The sequence below is a fragment of the Triturus cristatus genome, chromosome 1_2 (assembly GCF_964204655.1).
Source record: "Triturus cristatus chromosome 1_2, aTriCri1.1, whole genome shotgun sequence".
Taxonomy (NCBI): Eukaryota; Metazoa; Chordata; class Amphibia; order Caudata; family Salamandridae; genus Triturus; species Triturus cristatus.
This window is the reverse complement of record NC_140580.1, coordinates 35044307-35059369: the sequence shown is the minus strand read 5'-3', so window position 1 is coordinate 35059369 and position 15063 is coordinate 35044307. Positions and strand designations below refer to the sequence as shown.

The 15063-nt window shown below is 46.7% G+C and overlaps 1 protein-coding gene across 1 annotated transcript; it reads right to left on the bottom strand.

The window, feature by feature from the left end:
• Positions 1-1517: 1517 nt before the first annotated feature.
• On the bottom strand, positions 1518-12015 carry LOC146866695 (tubulin alpha-1C chain-like). Its single transcript, XM_085600354.1, has 5 exons — positions 11735-12015; positions 8657-8879; positions 5885-6033; positions 2515-3195; positions 1518-1961 (listed from the first exon to the last, which is right to left on the bottom strand). Exons 1-5 carry the CDS (start codon positions 11735-11737, stop codon positions 1668-1670), a joined length of 1350 nt encoding a protein of 449 aa, XP_085456480.1. The 5' UTR covers positions 11738-12015; the 3' UTR covers positions 1518-1667.
• Positions 12016-15063: the final 3048 nt, after the last annotated feature.

Genomic DNA, 15063 nt, shown 5'->3' with positions numbered 1-15063 from the left:
CGGGGGTGGGAATATTCCGGTCCAGTTCATCCATAGTGCATTGCCCATGGACTGTGGGAGTGGGTACCTGGAAGTGAAGTTTGGACAGCTTGCGTTTTCTGGAGAGGCAAAGAGACTGATGGCTTGGATACCCTACTGTGGGAAGTACCTAAATAGAAATTGTGGGTGGAATTCCCTCTTGTGGACTTGCTGATGCATCCTGCTTAACAGGTCTGCTAAGTTGTCAACCCCTGGCAGGTGTTTAACTAAAAGTTGGATCTTGTTGTGGATTGCCCAGTGCCAGACCTGTGCAAATGCAGGCAGCTGAGAGGAGCAAGTAGCACCCCGACTTCTGTATCTACTACATGACCATGATGTCAGTTTTTATGAGAACCACTTTGCCCCGAACAAGCACAAAGAAGGCTTTGATGTCTAGGCAGATGGCCAGCAATTTTAGGTAGCTGGTGTGACAATCCTGAAGCTAATAGATGCAGACACCTTGCTTTCATGTTGCCTGGAGGTGTGCCTCTCCCACTGTGTGATGCATTAGTGGTGCTGGTCACCTGCAAATAGAAAGGCCTGCCAGGCAAAATGTTGTTGCTGTTCCATTATTGCAGAGAGCGTGGAGTGCTGGCCTTTATCGACACTAGATCTTCCAAATGACCCTTCACTTGTGACCACTGGCTCATGAGACACTGCTGAAGGGTCGATAAAAGCTAGTTGGGATAGGCTTTCCCTGTGAAAGTATTTAGAAATAAGCCCAGGAAGGTCTTGATCTGTTGGAGTAGAGGTGGGGCTAATTTCCCTTTATGGTGAACCCTAAACTCTGAAGCAGGATTATGTTTGAGGGTGTGCTAGGCATTGTTGGCCACTGTTGCTCTTGATCAGCCAGTCATCAAAGTATGATGGGAAGACATGGATACTGCCTCATCAAAGTTGGGCAGCCACCACTAGTAGGCACTCGTAAAGACCCTGGGAGCTCTAGTGACTCCAAAGGGGAGAGCTTTGAATTGGTTGTGTTGTCCATTTACTGAGAGCTAATTACATGGGTGATGGGCAGGATGGATGGGGATGTGGCAAAATGCATCCTTCAGGCATAGCACCATTCAGATCCCCTTGGCAGAGAAGCGGAATTACATTCTTGCAAAGTTTTCATATGAAAGTGCTGACATGTACTGCTTTAGTACCAAGATGGGCTGGAGGAAGCCAGAAATTCACAATTACTATAGATGTTCATCTTATTATTAGTGCTATGTGTTTAGTATGTACAGTGTGCGCTTTACACAAACAACCATCTTTAAAGCTCATTACATTGTATTAGTGGGATACTGCCCAGAGACAACTTATTCTTGGTACTAAATACCAAATGGTGAGGGACAAGAGGGCAAAGAAAGAGGGTACAAGGAGCTGGTCCATCAAAGGAGGCTACTAATCTAGCCACCCTAGCTTTCTTTAGCATTGCACCTGTGTGTTCTTGGCAGGAACCAGAAACCTATATAGATTAACAGCAACCTTTTTAAAAATAAAAATAAAACATCTAGGTTAAAAAGTCTTTATTCCAAGCTGCTTGAGACAGGAATGATAACATGTACATGGACAGGAACAAGAATAAGAGAACAGACAAGATTCTGCAATTATGGCAAAAGACAGAGAAACAGACCAGAAAGTTACGTCAGGCCACTCTGTGCCTAATATTCCTCCCCTTCATCTTCTCCTTCCACTGAGTCAGTGCCCACCTCTTCGTAGTCTTTCTCCAAAGCGGCCAGATCCTCACGAGCTTCTGAAAACTCTCCTTCCTCCATACCCTCTCCAACGTACCAATGAACGAAGGCGCGCTTGGCATACATGAGGTCAAACTTGTGATCGAGGCGGGCCCAGGCCTCTGCAATGGCTGTGGTGTTGCTGAGCATGCAGACTGCTCTCTGTACTCTGGCAAGGTCCCCACCAGGAACAGCTGTTGGGGGCTGGTAGTTAATACCAACCTAAAAAGGAATACATATTTGTTAAACCCAATATACAAATATATCACGAGTTACCCATTCATAAACAGAGCAAATTGATATAAACGCAGAAAGGTAACCCACACTCTATAACGTTCCACAAATGCATCTTCTATGGCCAAACACAGAAAGCAGCAATCCAATCCGGATACTAGTGCATGCTGCCACAGCCACTATGGACCACAGCACTTAGCAGGTGGCATGGGAAGGGAGATGTGGAGGAGCACCACCTACTGATCTTGCACAAAACTAATGAAATTGGCATATCAGACCTGGGGCGCTGCAAGGGCAAGTTTAATACCCAGAACTAACTTCATGCAACACTCACAGACAGGGCATGTGCAGGGGTAAAAGGGAGAAAGCCTCACTTTGTTACTTCTTAGTAGAGTAATGTCTCCCAAAGAAGGTTCCACATACTAATAGGAGTGGTGGTTCTCTGTCCTGAAATGCTCTAATTTATCTAGCATTCACAAGCTTATTTTTGGATGACTAAGAGCAACAGCACAGCTGGATGAGAAATCCACACATTACATACCTTAAAACCAGTTGGACACCAATCCACAAACTGGATGGTTCGCTTTGTTTTGATGGCCGCAATTGCTGCATTGACATCCTTAGGCACAACGTCGCCCCGGTACAACATGCAGCAAGCCATGTACTTGCCGTGGCGGGGATCGCACTTGACCATTTGGTTGGATGGCTCAAAGCATGCATTGGTGATCTCGGACACAGAGAGCTGCTCATGGTAGGCCTTCTCGGCTGAGATGATGGGTGAGTAGGTCACCAGTGGGAAGTGGATGCGGGGATACGGCACCAAATTGGTCTGGAACTCTGTCAGGTCCACATTGAGAGCACCATCAAATCGCAGGGAGGCTGTGATGGAGGAGACAATCTGGCCAATAAGCCGGTTAAGGTTAGTGTATGTTGGGCGCTCTATGTCCAGGTTCCGGCGACAAATGTCATAGATGGCCTCGTTGTCGACCATGAATGCACAGTCCGAGTGCTCCAGGGTGGTGTGGGTAGTAAGGATGGAGTTGTAGGGCTCCACCACAGCAGTGGATACTTGGGGAGCAGGGTAGATTGCAAACTCTAGTTTGGACTTTTTGCCATAGTCAACAGAAAGTCGTTCCATGAGCAGGGATGTGAATCCAGACCCAGTGCCACCTCCAAAACTGTGGAAGATCAGAAAGCCCTGCAGTCCAGTACACTGGTCAGCCTAGGGGAAAAAATGGAGATAGAAAGATTTATTGAACGCTAATACAGGCACCAGTCCCAGAGCTCATTATTGCTAGTCAACTCCCTCCTACCAGGACAATATCACTTGCACAACAGAAAAAGCAGATATGAACCTGAAGGAAATACCAGCATCAACACAAAGTTCGACTTAAAGTCTGTGAAGATTATCTGTACAAATAATTTGCATTCTAGTTTGCGTGCCTAGCACAGAACACTGCAGTATGCTTTATGTAAACCATCTGCATGCTAAGAGCAAAGTAAATGTACATGCTAGCTGTATTACTTATGCCTGTTTGTTATCACTTTATCCTGAAATTTCAGCACCTCGCCAAAGCCTACGTTTAATCTAGTGGAGGGTAAATGGGAGACAATTTAACTGAACACAACTTTGGGATCTGAAGTGAAATAGAGGCAAAGGATGGGGAGATCTGATTTATGCACACTCTAGCTCAGTCTTGTACATTTGTTAATATAAGAAACCACCCCTAAGAAAGCAGATAGGTAGGATTTTTTCAAATTGAATAGTAGGAGAAAGGATTTAAACAGACAAAGTTTTCAAAATGTTGCCAGGTCGACAATGGACATATGAGCCGGTTAGATGGATTTATAGATAGAGGAGAGAAGGGTCTAGAACAGGAGTACTAGCAAACATTTTCCCAGGGGCCACCAAGTATGGTTGGTGATGTCAACAAGGGCCGCACTGATGCTAGCAGCCTCGCAGTCAGGAGGGGAGTTATGGGGGGGGGGGGGGGGGGGGGGTAATGTAAAAGCTGCAGTTTAAAATAGCAGTTTTAAAGTAAAATTGCACTGCACGGCATAGGGTGTGTGTTCTTACCGCCTTTGCTTAGAGCTTTTAGCAGTGTGATAAAGAGCATTTACCTACTCTGTTGTCAATTATTTTGCATTAAAAAACAGAAAGCAATGGGGTGCCCTTCCGCTTTCACTGCTCGGCAGGGCGGCATTGTTTAAAATGATGGCTTTGCCCAGATTTTTGCATGTGCTGCAGAACACCCTGGATCCAGTTCCAGCAAGCTACTTCAGGGAAATAGAAACCTTGCAGAGAAGCCTGTTGTGGAGGGGCAGTGCCCGTATAGCCCTCACTAAGCTCACACTCCCCTGGTACGATGGGGGAATAGGCCTGCCAGACCTTAAGCGTTCCTACTGGGCGGCCCACCTTGCAGCCATAAATCATGGCACCTACAGAAGGGGGGATGACCCCGGATATGCCATGGACCGATGGATACTCCCAGGCGGAAACTATAACAGGGCACTATAAGAGTGGCATGCAGCAGCTAATGGGACCGACCAGACATTCGGTACAGGTGTGGCGGACAGCTACCCGTAGTCTTGGATGGGAACGTAAATTCACACTTGCAACTCCCCTATGGGATTCAGAGGCACTGGGCAACCTATGGAAATCTAAAGGCTTAGACCGCTGGGACCTTATCGGAATTTCCAGAATAGGAGACCTCTGGGTGAAAGGCGAAGTTAAGACCTTCGCATCCCTCCAGCAGTTTGAGCTTGCAGACACCATATATTTCTGCTACCTGCAGGTCCGCCACGCACTACAGTCCAACACACTGCATGGCAATTCGCCCCCAGATTCCTCCCCTTTGGAGGATAGGATACTAGACGGTTTCCTACCCACTAAAACAATCTCACTAACATATAAGAAACTCATCAATCACACTGGAGATCCACTCCATCTCACAAGAGACAAATGGGAACAGGACGGGATAATATTGGATGACTAGGACTGGATAGAGGCAGTGGCATCCCCGCGAGAGGTGGCTATCTCAGCTAGGCTTCGTCTCGTCCAGCTCAAGGTACTCCATAGGGTATATATAACAGGGCCCCGTCTGGTAAAAATGAGAAAAGAGGAGGGGGGAAGACTGTAGGAGGGGATGTGGCCAGACAGGTAAGTTTCTGCAAATAATATGGGAATGTGACCACATCCAGCGTTACTGGGGCAGGATCCACGTAGTTATGAGTGAAGCACTGACAATGGTAGTTCGGCTGGAGGCAAATAGATGCTTGTTAAATGTGTGGGAGCCCACGGACCTGAAGGGGGCACAGAAGACTTGGCTGATGCTGGTCCTCATGGTGGCCAAATGGAATATCGCACAACTCTGATGCGCTAACGGAGGAGGCCTGGGCGAGAGACATGGATTGGTGTATGTTTAGAGAGAAAACTGAATGTATCGAGGAGCTGTCCCCGCAAGTGGGTCTCCATTTGGAATGTTTATCGAGGATCTATATGTAACCCCCCCTTCCAATTGCCAGACACGGAGATCCAGGAATCACCATGAACGTTATCACAGTGACAATGTACCGAATGTAAATGTCTTAACCCACATATGTAACCGGGAAATCCTAAGGCTTGCTGTACCGCAATGTTTGATTTATTTGTTAATAAAAAGATTTATAATAAAAAAAAAAAAGCACAAAGTTCCGAAAAAACTTCAGAAATGGTCTCTTGAGGACCCAATCAGCATAAATTTGATGTGTTGCCTCTGATCACCCCAACACTATCAGCCTACCCATCTCCTGTGAGCGACCATACCAGCAGCTACCCATCATTTCTCCGCAAAACGTGTGACCCGCAATAGAAAATGTAGCAATTATGGCAAGTGGGCATTGAATGCCACACTTATGAATAGAGTACTCACCAGTTTCCGGATGCGCTCCAGCACCAGGTCAATGATCTCTTTCCCAACCGTGTAATGGCCACGGGCATAGTTATTGGCAGCATCCTCCTTTCCAGTAATGAGCTGCTCTGGGTGGAAGAGCTGCCTGTAGGTCCCATTCCTCACCTCATCTGCAAGAGAACACTGATTGATCATCACGAAGCATTTACACAATAGATACATTGACCAATAATGCACGATTGCCCAATCTTTGTAGTAGGACTTTGGAGACAATGCCACCTATTGGATAGAAAAAAAGACAGGATGTGTTTAGGGTTAGACCCACCTTTATGGGTCACAAAACAACGTGAGGCATTGGCGATATTGGTATGGGCTTTGTATAAGTGAATTCTGTAATGTAAGGTAACTGAAGCTCAGGCCGTGAGGACTGGGACCAGGAAGACGACAAAGTTTTACAGTGTATGTAAAGGTGTCCGGTAGTCTTATCTTCTAGTGTTTAGAACAGTTATCAGTAGAGTCATGTCATCCATTATTGCTTTGGAACCAGGACAATGTTGAGCAGAAAAGTTCAGGAACAATATTATGAATCGCTGAGAAGGATCATCCAATGCAATTGTACCTTTACATTAATACCCAATGCTATCAAAAGTACCAGTTGAAGCAGACAGCCGATAGCCACAAGTACAAAGCCCTAGAGACTTAATTTTACATAATGAACTTCCTCAGCACCAAGCCTGCATCTTGCCATCGTTCACTATAGTAAAAAGTGATGATCAGTGGATGACAACTACAGTCACATAATCTAGAACAGTGGGTCTTAACCTGTGGTCCGGGAACGCCTGTGAGGTCTGTGAAGCCTAGTCAGATGGCCTGCGACTGCTAAGAAAATGAAATACTACTAATAGATTAATTAAGTGTATATAAATAAAGAAGCAATATGTAAAAAAATTAAATAATAATAACATGTTAAAATGTTCTGTAAATGGGAAGACATTTGAAATTGGAGGCTAAAAACCAAGTTAGTATCCTCAGCCTGAATCCTGCGAGCAGTGCACAGCCACCAAACAGAATATAGTATGGACGCCTTCAATTGAATTTTAAAAAGCTCCAACCTTCCCATTAAAATATATATATGTACTTATTTGTTAGTATTTCATAATTTGTGTATTTGTTGGATGAATGATTGTTTCTGTATTTTTAGTGTATGATTTAAGATTCAAATCATCGAAAAAGCTTAGGCCTGGATCCATGGCTTCCAGAAATGACTCAATGGGGATCTCCAGCTTCCAGTAATGACTAATTAGGGGTCCCCAGATTCCTATAATGATTCCTGTTGGGTCCCTGGTTTCCAGTAACAATTGAGTGGGGGTCCACAGAAGTCAAAATTTTTACGAACCACTGGTTTAAATCTAATAAGTGAAAAGCTTAATTTTTACTAGGACCCTGCAACCCTGGACAATTTAATTAATGTATTTTAAGTTTATTCTGACATTTTATATAAGTGTATAAATGTCATGTAGTATTGTGTGCCTTATATAGAATTATGTTGATTTTTCATTGTGTGATATCTTGATGACAGCTTACTTGGCATGAGCGAGTCATGAACGTTGTCATCGCTTTGTTCACCAATGCGAATGGTGAAAATTCTCAAATTATCTGTGATAAGCAAACTCTTCCAGCTAAGGCCTTCCGCTGCAGGCAGATCCGCTTATGCTAGCGTTTCAAGTGCATACCTAATCAAAGAATAACAACAGGAACTGCAAGTGGAAAAGAAATGTAAAGCTTGTTTAAGACCTCAAAATGAGAATACTGGGCTATTTCTGCTCACCTGCTTCATTTTCGCATATGACCATTTGCCTTTCACAGTTACTAGCATATTTAATGTCCTCGATAACCTGGTTAAGAAACCTAAAAGCTAAACTTTTTGAAAACACAAATCGATGGTGACTGAAACTTCCATCCATTCTCCTGCGGTAGAGAGGTGCAACATTCTGGCCTGACATCTTCCACCCTTCTCTCTGAGGCACTTCCCAATATTTTACTGAATTGCCTTCAGTACCGCCAGTCTACACAGACTCTGATCTGACATGTGCCTATCACCCAAAGGCCATCCGGGTTACTTAAGGCTTTACCACTAGGCCAGAGGCTTTGACCTCATGCATAAAGCATTATTTAGATCTTAACCATTGGGCCTGTCCTCGTTTTGTCTTTTTATACCAAACTGAGAGCATGGTACTTCTTAGCATCCCCAGAAAAAAAAGTGTACCTGAAGGAAGGCAATCGCTAAGTCTGTGAGGCCTCAACTTTGAAAACAGCTGCCACTGAATTGGATGGTCTTTCTTCAATGCCTCAGTTGGACGTGAACTGCCCATGTTCTCAGTGCATGCTTTATCATGGGCCGCTCTTGCTGGGTGCAACTTAACATGTGAAGCAGGCCTCTTTTACATGGATACTGTGCTTGGCGCAAGTGGCTAGCGAGAATTTGTGGTTCTGAACAATGCTTCAATTGGGAGCCAAAGGACACTTGAATTTCAGTAATTGGCTGGGGGGGTGGGGGGGGAGGGCGGAGGGAGGGGGTCATTTTACAATTTACTGGAAAAATATATGCAGAAGGCAGGTTATCACTGCAGCAGACTATTGTGAAGGCATTCAGAATTGAGACAAGTAAAGATATCCAGTAAAGTTCCACTTTAAGATTCTCTGCAGCAATGGGTCTGTTTTACTAGGTTCTATATAGCATTGATGCAATCAGCAAATGCGCAAGGGTGGGTCTAGAAGGGAGAAGGAACTTACCTATCACTGCTGGCTCCAAGTCCACAAATACTGCCCGGGGAACGTGCTTTCCCGCACCCGTCTCACTGAAGAAGGTGTTAAAGGAGTCATCGCCACCACCGATGGTCTTGTCACTGGGCATGGTACCGTCAGGCTGGATGCCATGCTCAAGGCAGTAGAGCTCCCAGCATGCATTGCCAATCTGCACACCGGCCTGGCCCACGTGGATGGAAATACACTCACGCTGTGCAAAAAAGGAAACCACAATAGTTAGCAGTAATTAATAGGTAGCACTCCCCCCACCCCGTATGCATCCGAAGAATGAACAGAATCTTTTTACCTGAGTATTATCTGTCATTTGCACATAATTTAATGGCATGTTGGTATTTATATGAGTCAAGTGTTATGTTTTATATATGACTATTATATGTATTTCGTAAGCTTCCTTGGTGCTCTTATGGCCTATATGGATCGAATAAAGAATTATTGACTGAACAGAAATATCAAGACCATGAGTATATTTGATGCACAGGTGTGCCACAGTCGTAATGCGTGCACTTCGAAACGATCCTCGGCACACGTGAACTGATTGCTAAAATATTAACATGTAACTAAATGGCCAATAAAATTCTACCGAACAGTACACATCATTGTTCATGTAAGGCATACCCAGTGAGCATTACCTATGTAATGCGCCGCTGGGTAAGAAGGCTTCTTTGAAATACATCTGCCCACCCGACCCAAGCGAGGGACTATTTGATGTAGTACATGGATAGTTTGTGCAATTTAGCTCCAACATATGACGCGTGGAGGGAACTTGCAAGGGGCTATGCCCCCCGAGTCACTTGTTCAATGGAGGAGCCGCATAAAGAACCCCAAGCCTGACGGATGACTGTTTCACCTTTTGTGCTACATTCTAAGCACACAGTGATTTTACTAAAAAGCAGACAATCTGCTTTAGTTTCTTTGCCAACCTGTCAAACATGAATATACTAAGTCAACATGGTGACATTGACCTACATCGTCTATTATATAATAATTATTTATTTCCATTCCGAGGTGAGGTATTACCCTGACACTGATTTATTACCAGAACAAACTAGCTCAAGGTCCTCTGGACGGAGCAGACAACTGAGGAGATGTTTAAAACCACGAAAAACAGACTGAGCAGGAAAAGTCAGAAGCGCATCAAGTGGCCGGAAGTGCTGCCCGCCCAGCATCTCTCGAATGTGAGCTCAGTCAGTTCCGGTTTCCCTCCATTTCAGTCCCCATTTTGCGCTCTCCCTCCCAGAAACAGAAAATGGCCGCCACTTCAGGACAAGATGAGAGCAGACGAGAAACTATAATAAAGCCCGTAGTTTATCTATACATTGCTGCTTTGCTGCGCACTTAAAATTCAGGCTTTACGTGAACTACGGGAGAAAGTACATGATGCACCCGCAACTAGAAAACCAAGTTGGGGAGAGGCAAGCTCAACAGGTCAGTTGACCGGGTGATTAGACCGGCCGGGAATGTACTAAAGGAAGGTTTCTCCGCCGGGGCCGATTATTGGTTTGCAATAACCAGTCCAACAGGCGCCTTCACTAAGTTCCATGACGGGGAAGGGACGTGAAAAAGGCAGACTCTGCTTTTACAATGCTATCTTTTTGGAGTAAATGTAGGGATACGAGCTGCTGCACTTGCAGGTGGGCAGACAATCGGGACATTGTGCTTTGGCCGCCGCCCCTCCACTCCAGCCGAAGTCCAAGCCAGTACTCGATCAAGGCCGGAAAGTTTCTATGCCTGCCTATCGCATTTGTCAGTAGTGCTTCACATCACGTGAACATTTTATAAGAGACCCACGCACCTTCCCTTGCCGCCTGGAACTTTACTCATTGGCGTGACGAAACCTGAGAGGGGAGGGGGGGGGGGATGCAAAGTACACGAAGCCTAAGCCCCCTTGGAGCTCGGGGGCTATTGTTAAGCCACCGACCTTGTTACATCCTCACTGGCTGGGCCCAGTCATCCGCAGAACTTCTTGTGCAAACTCGTCAGAAACACAAACGCGCCTCATCAGCGCACTAAACTTGTCAACACTAGACTCTGGGCTGCCCTTCTCTTCCCTAAGCGAGTATAACAATATTCGAACTGGTGTTCGCTTCTGCGACATCACCAGGTTTATTGTGGCACTGTGTGTTACCCCCAGTGAGCATTCTACCTCACTGGCTTGGGGGTGGCACTAATAAGCCCGTCAGCCCCCTGAGGGCCACTATAATCTAAATAAATTCGGGGGAGGGGACCGAAACAGCTCCAATTACAGGCAGTGATTTCCTCTTGGTGCGAGAGCGCGGACCTTGGAGGTGACAGCGCTTCCTTCCACGCTGGGAGACAGGAGTGACCCTGCGCAGCAGGGCACGCGCACGTGGCCGCGCCAGCTCCCGGCGCGTGTCTGCCAAGGGAGCAGACGGCCCGCGAGCACAATCGCGACCTCAAATCTCAGCCTGTCTGCATGATGTGCTGATCCCTAGGGGTTAGAGAAAACGTCACCGGCTCCGCCATATAGCGCCCGAAATAGACCATTCCTGTCGCAAGACCCGGAACCGGTCACTTCCCTAAGGCGGGGAGTTATCTTCCCACCCCACCCCCAAGAGTGCGTCATGGCCTTAGCCGAGGAAAAGCCTACAGAAAGAAACCATATGTGCGTGAGGTTCACACTGGGGGAGCCCGGTATCCTTCGCCGATACACTGTAGCCGATTTGCGCTGAGAGCAGGAGGAGACACACAGTAGCAAAGAAGAGGGAGACAGTGTATCGAGAGGGATCCGAGTCAGACACCAGGCAGACATTGAGAAGAGATGAAATGCCTGTACAATTTGGGGGGGAGAGATGATAAGAACCGGGAGGAAAGACAGACCCTGTTCAAGAGTGATGGACACTGCCAAAAGAGACAAGACAGGAGTTGTGAGAAGGAAGGTACTGCAGCAAGAGAATGAAAGAATAAGGGAGGCCAAGAGCTGCACAGAGGCAGACCGTAGGAAGATAGAGCAAAGTCAGGAACTGACAGGACACACACATTCTGGTGCCATTTACTTGCCCTGGGCAGAAATCCTGTCCTACTCACCATGGTCGTAGGGTCTGGGGCTGCTGTTCGCGGGGTTCAGAGGGAGCTAGAGCTGATGTTCAGGGGCGGAGGGTGTGCTTGGTCCACTCCCTCCGGGGATGTAGTTGACTACAGACGCGCTACGGGTCTCTGCCAACACTGCAAACCAGGAGCAGCTCCCGCGCTACAGTATTTATACCCAAGAGGGGGTGCGCTGTTCCGCTGAGTTCTCATTGGTCTGACAATACCTCATACTGTCCTGGGTGTCCTCCGCATTGGCTGCGAGATACGAATGTGCCCTCTCTGCCGCCTGCGATTGGTTTGTTTGTAATATAACAGCGGAGGGCGGGCGCCTCCCCAGGCTCACATTCCCGAGGTGGGGGGCTGCCGTGCCACTGCCTTCAGCCACAGTGCCAGTGCGTGCAGAGTGCAATCGCCCTCCCCCGCTGCCGTGTGAAGGGCAGCGGTACAATGTTCAAAAGTACAGTTCCTGTGCCATTGAACGCTCGCCATGCGTGTACCGTGGCAGCGCTAGTCTGGCGCCTCGTGCCAGAACGCGCCTCATGGTGTGAAACAAGAAAGATGCAACATTCCTCTCGGAAGTAGATGCCAACTTTTCATATTCCGAGGGGCCACGCCTCCTACTTTGTGAAGTGTTGCATTTCTGAACTTTTTTGTTGTTCTCTGTTAGGAAATATTCTGTCTAGCAAGTAAAAAAACACAAGGGGCGTGGGATACAACTACAGCCAAGGAGCATGACACAGTCACGTGCCCATTGTAAATCTGATTTTTTTAAAAAAGTTTGGAGTTCCAGGGCTGGGGCAGAATCAGTAACACACCAAGACTTAAATGAAGCTGTAATCAGAAATCCCACAGATCATGCAAAAACAGCTATATTGTAGTCTTCCTTTCATGTGCTAATCCATGCCTCGACCTGTTTTATGATCTTTGCTTTCTCCCTCTGTCATCGTCCTTGAACAATGTTCTGTTAAAAGATTATAGCGCCTTACCCTTTACCGTGCTTTAAAACTCACATTCAATGAATAACAGACATTAATTAGGAGGAGGATTGCATCAACGTCTCGTCGGGGTAGTAAGCACTATATAAATCTAAATTCAATAGCATTTTTTTTCCAAAAATGTATTTCAACGGAGATATTCCATGAAAGGAACCGTGGGTATTCTTCGTCCACAGCCGCTCAGGAAGACTTGACTCGGAGCAGTCGATTTCCGCCAGACTGACTGAATCAGGGACACCCCGTGACCACTGAGTCACCACAATGCCGAGATCACCCACTGAAGCTGGCACCACCCTCAGGAACTGATTCACGCGGGAAACTACACGAAAATAAACTAGAAACACCAGCTGAGCTGGTGACGCCCCAGGGTTCCGCAGAAGGGACGGGAACCGAGTGACTGATAGCCCAGCAGCAAACATATCTGCTTAATTATTCGCTTGAATAATGCCGCTCTGGGATGCTTTTCACAAGTTTCAAGCTCACTGGCATTGCCAACGGCAGAAGGGCGACGCTAGCACTCAAACACCTGCTCCTTGTTGCTACAGGCCGGTATGCAAGGGCGGCTGCAGGGATGTGCGTCCCGAAAGGACTTTCAAAAGAGGAAACCTTGGTATGAACTGGCCGCGCCCTGCTCGCACAGGCGGCCAAATACAAATCCTTTTGTCCTATCTAGGGGACTAGGCGTTGCTTGCACAATGTGCACCCTTAAGTTTGTTTCTTTACGCTCCAATTTTTTTTTTTGTTAAAACTCCCATGTGCTTGTTAACATTTGTGACCTGTGTGAGAAAGTGCCCTCTTTCTGCATGGTTGCTCCCACTTTTTGCTGAATTACTGATGTGCTTTGACTAAGTGTGCCCTGGGCTCCTGCTAATCAGGTACCCAGGGCCTATGTTTACCTAAAACTGCATTGAAAACAAAACCCAATTGGCATCTCTGCCACATGTCAGCCCAGGCGCGCAACGCCCATTGGGCTCAAAGGGCTTAAATACCACCACCACCCCCGTGTGTGTCAGTCCAGGCTGAGATAGCTTCCCGGGCACACACACAGCCTCACCAAGTACTTCACATTTTTAAAAGACCCCTTAATTGTTAACAAGGCTGTGCTGTTCTTTCACCCCTTCTTAAAGCCCCAGCATCTTCATTCTGCCGATTGCTGAAAGAATTAGCCCCCCGCTGCCCCAAATTTTTTATTAGCCTCCCCCAAAATTACACTCCAGTTGCGCCTCTGGGTCAGCCCCTGCTAAATGGTACCACAGGCAGTGCTTTAAATGGGCCGGTACTCACTGGTACGGAGTACCGGCACTTTTTAATTTTCACCCCTTGAGTACCGGAACTTCTTCTAGGACAAGGAGAGTACCGGTACTCATGGGGGCCTTGCCTAGACGCAGGTGGTGCTGCTTGCATTTTCTCCTGCCTCGGCAGCACTTTTCAAATGACCTGCTCCGATTCTGCAGTCCTGAGCTGAGCTCGCACAGGAGCGCTAGAACAGCAGCTCTTGTCACCTGGACGCAGCAATCGTGTCGTGCTTCTCTGCAACTCTTCTAGCCGCGTGGGGAGGCAGGGTGTTTGGTTTACCCTTTCATCCTGCACAGTGGGAGTTTAGAGTCCATCATAAAACTAATGGAGGAGGATGTGGGGCACATTCTTTAGGCAGTACAGCTTTTAACCATGCCATTGTTTTAAATGACTGAAAATATTAGTTCATCAACAATTTAAATTAGGCATTTTTAGTTGCATGTAAATCCCCACCCATGCGGCCACTTGCATGATTACCCTCAAACAAAAAAACACCTTAAAGGCAACACAATTTTGTTTGGTTTGGTGCATTTAAACGACAACACTGTTGTTGCCTTTTCAAATAGATCTACAGTACATTAAATTAGGAGGTGCCGGGGCAGAGGCAGAACGAAGGGGCGAGCCAGGGTGCTTTATCAAGAGCGCAGAGTTCCTTTGTCAAGCCCATACAGTAGACCCTTGGGTTTAAAAGGCATTTGAGCAGACACCTTCCCTGGGGGGCTCGGTGTGCAGAAGAGAAGAGGGCAGGAGGCACTTTTCTGCCAAAAGCATAGTTTGTAGGTTTTATTATTTGTAGCTCGACCACTTATCAAACTGTAATCTTAGGCAGATGAATTGTTTCCTCAAACTGAACGTAAATGGTGCTTTGAGATGGCTGTGTTTCATGTGTCCGGTAAAAAAGGTCAGCAAATGTGTGAGGAGTTCCCTTTGAAACATTTTGACCCTCTTTAGTAACCTGTATAATGCTGAAAGGCTGCATTTTTATCAGGGCAGACAAAAGTTACCTAAACATTGGTGGTTTTGCATCCAGTTGTA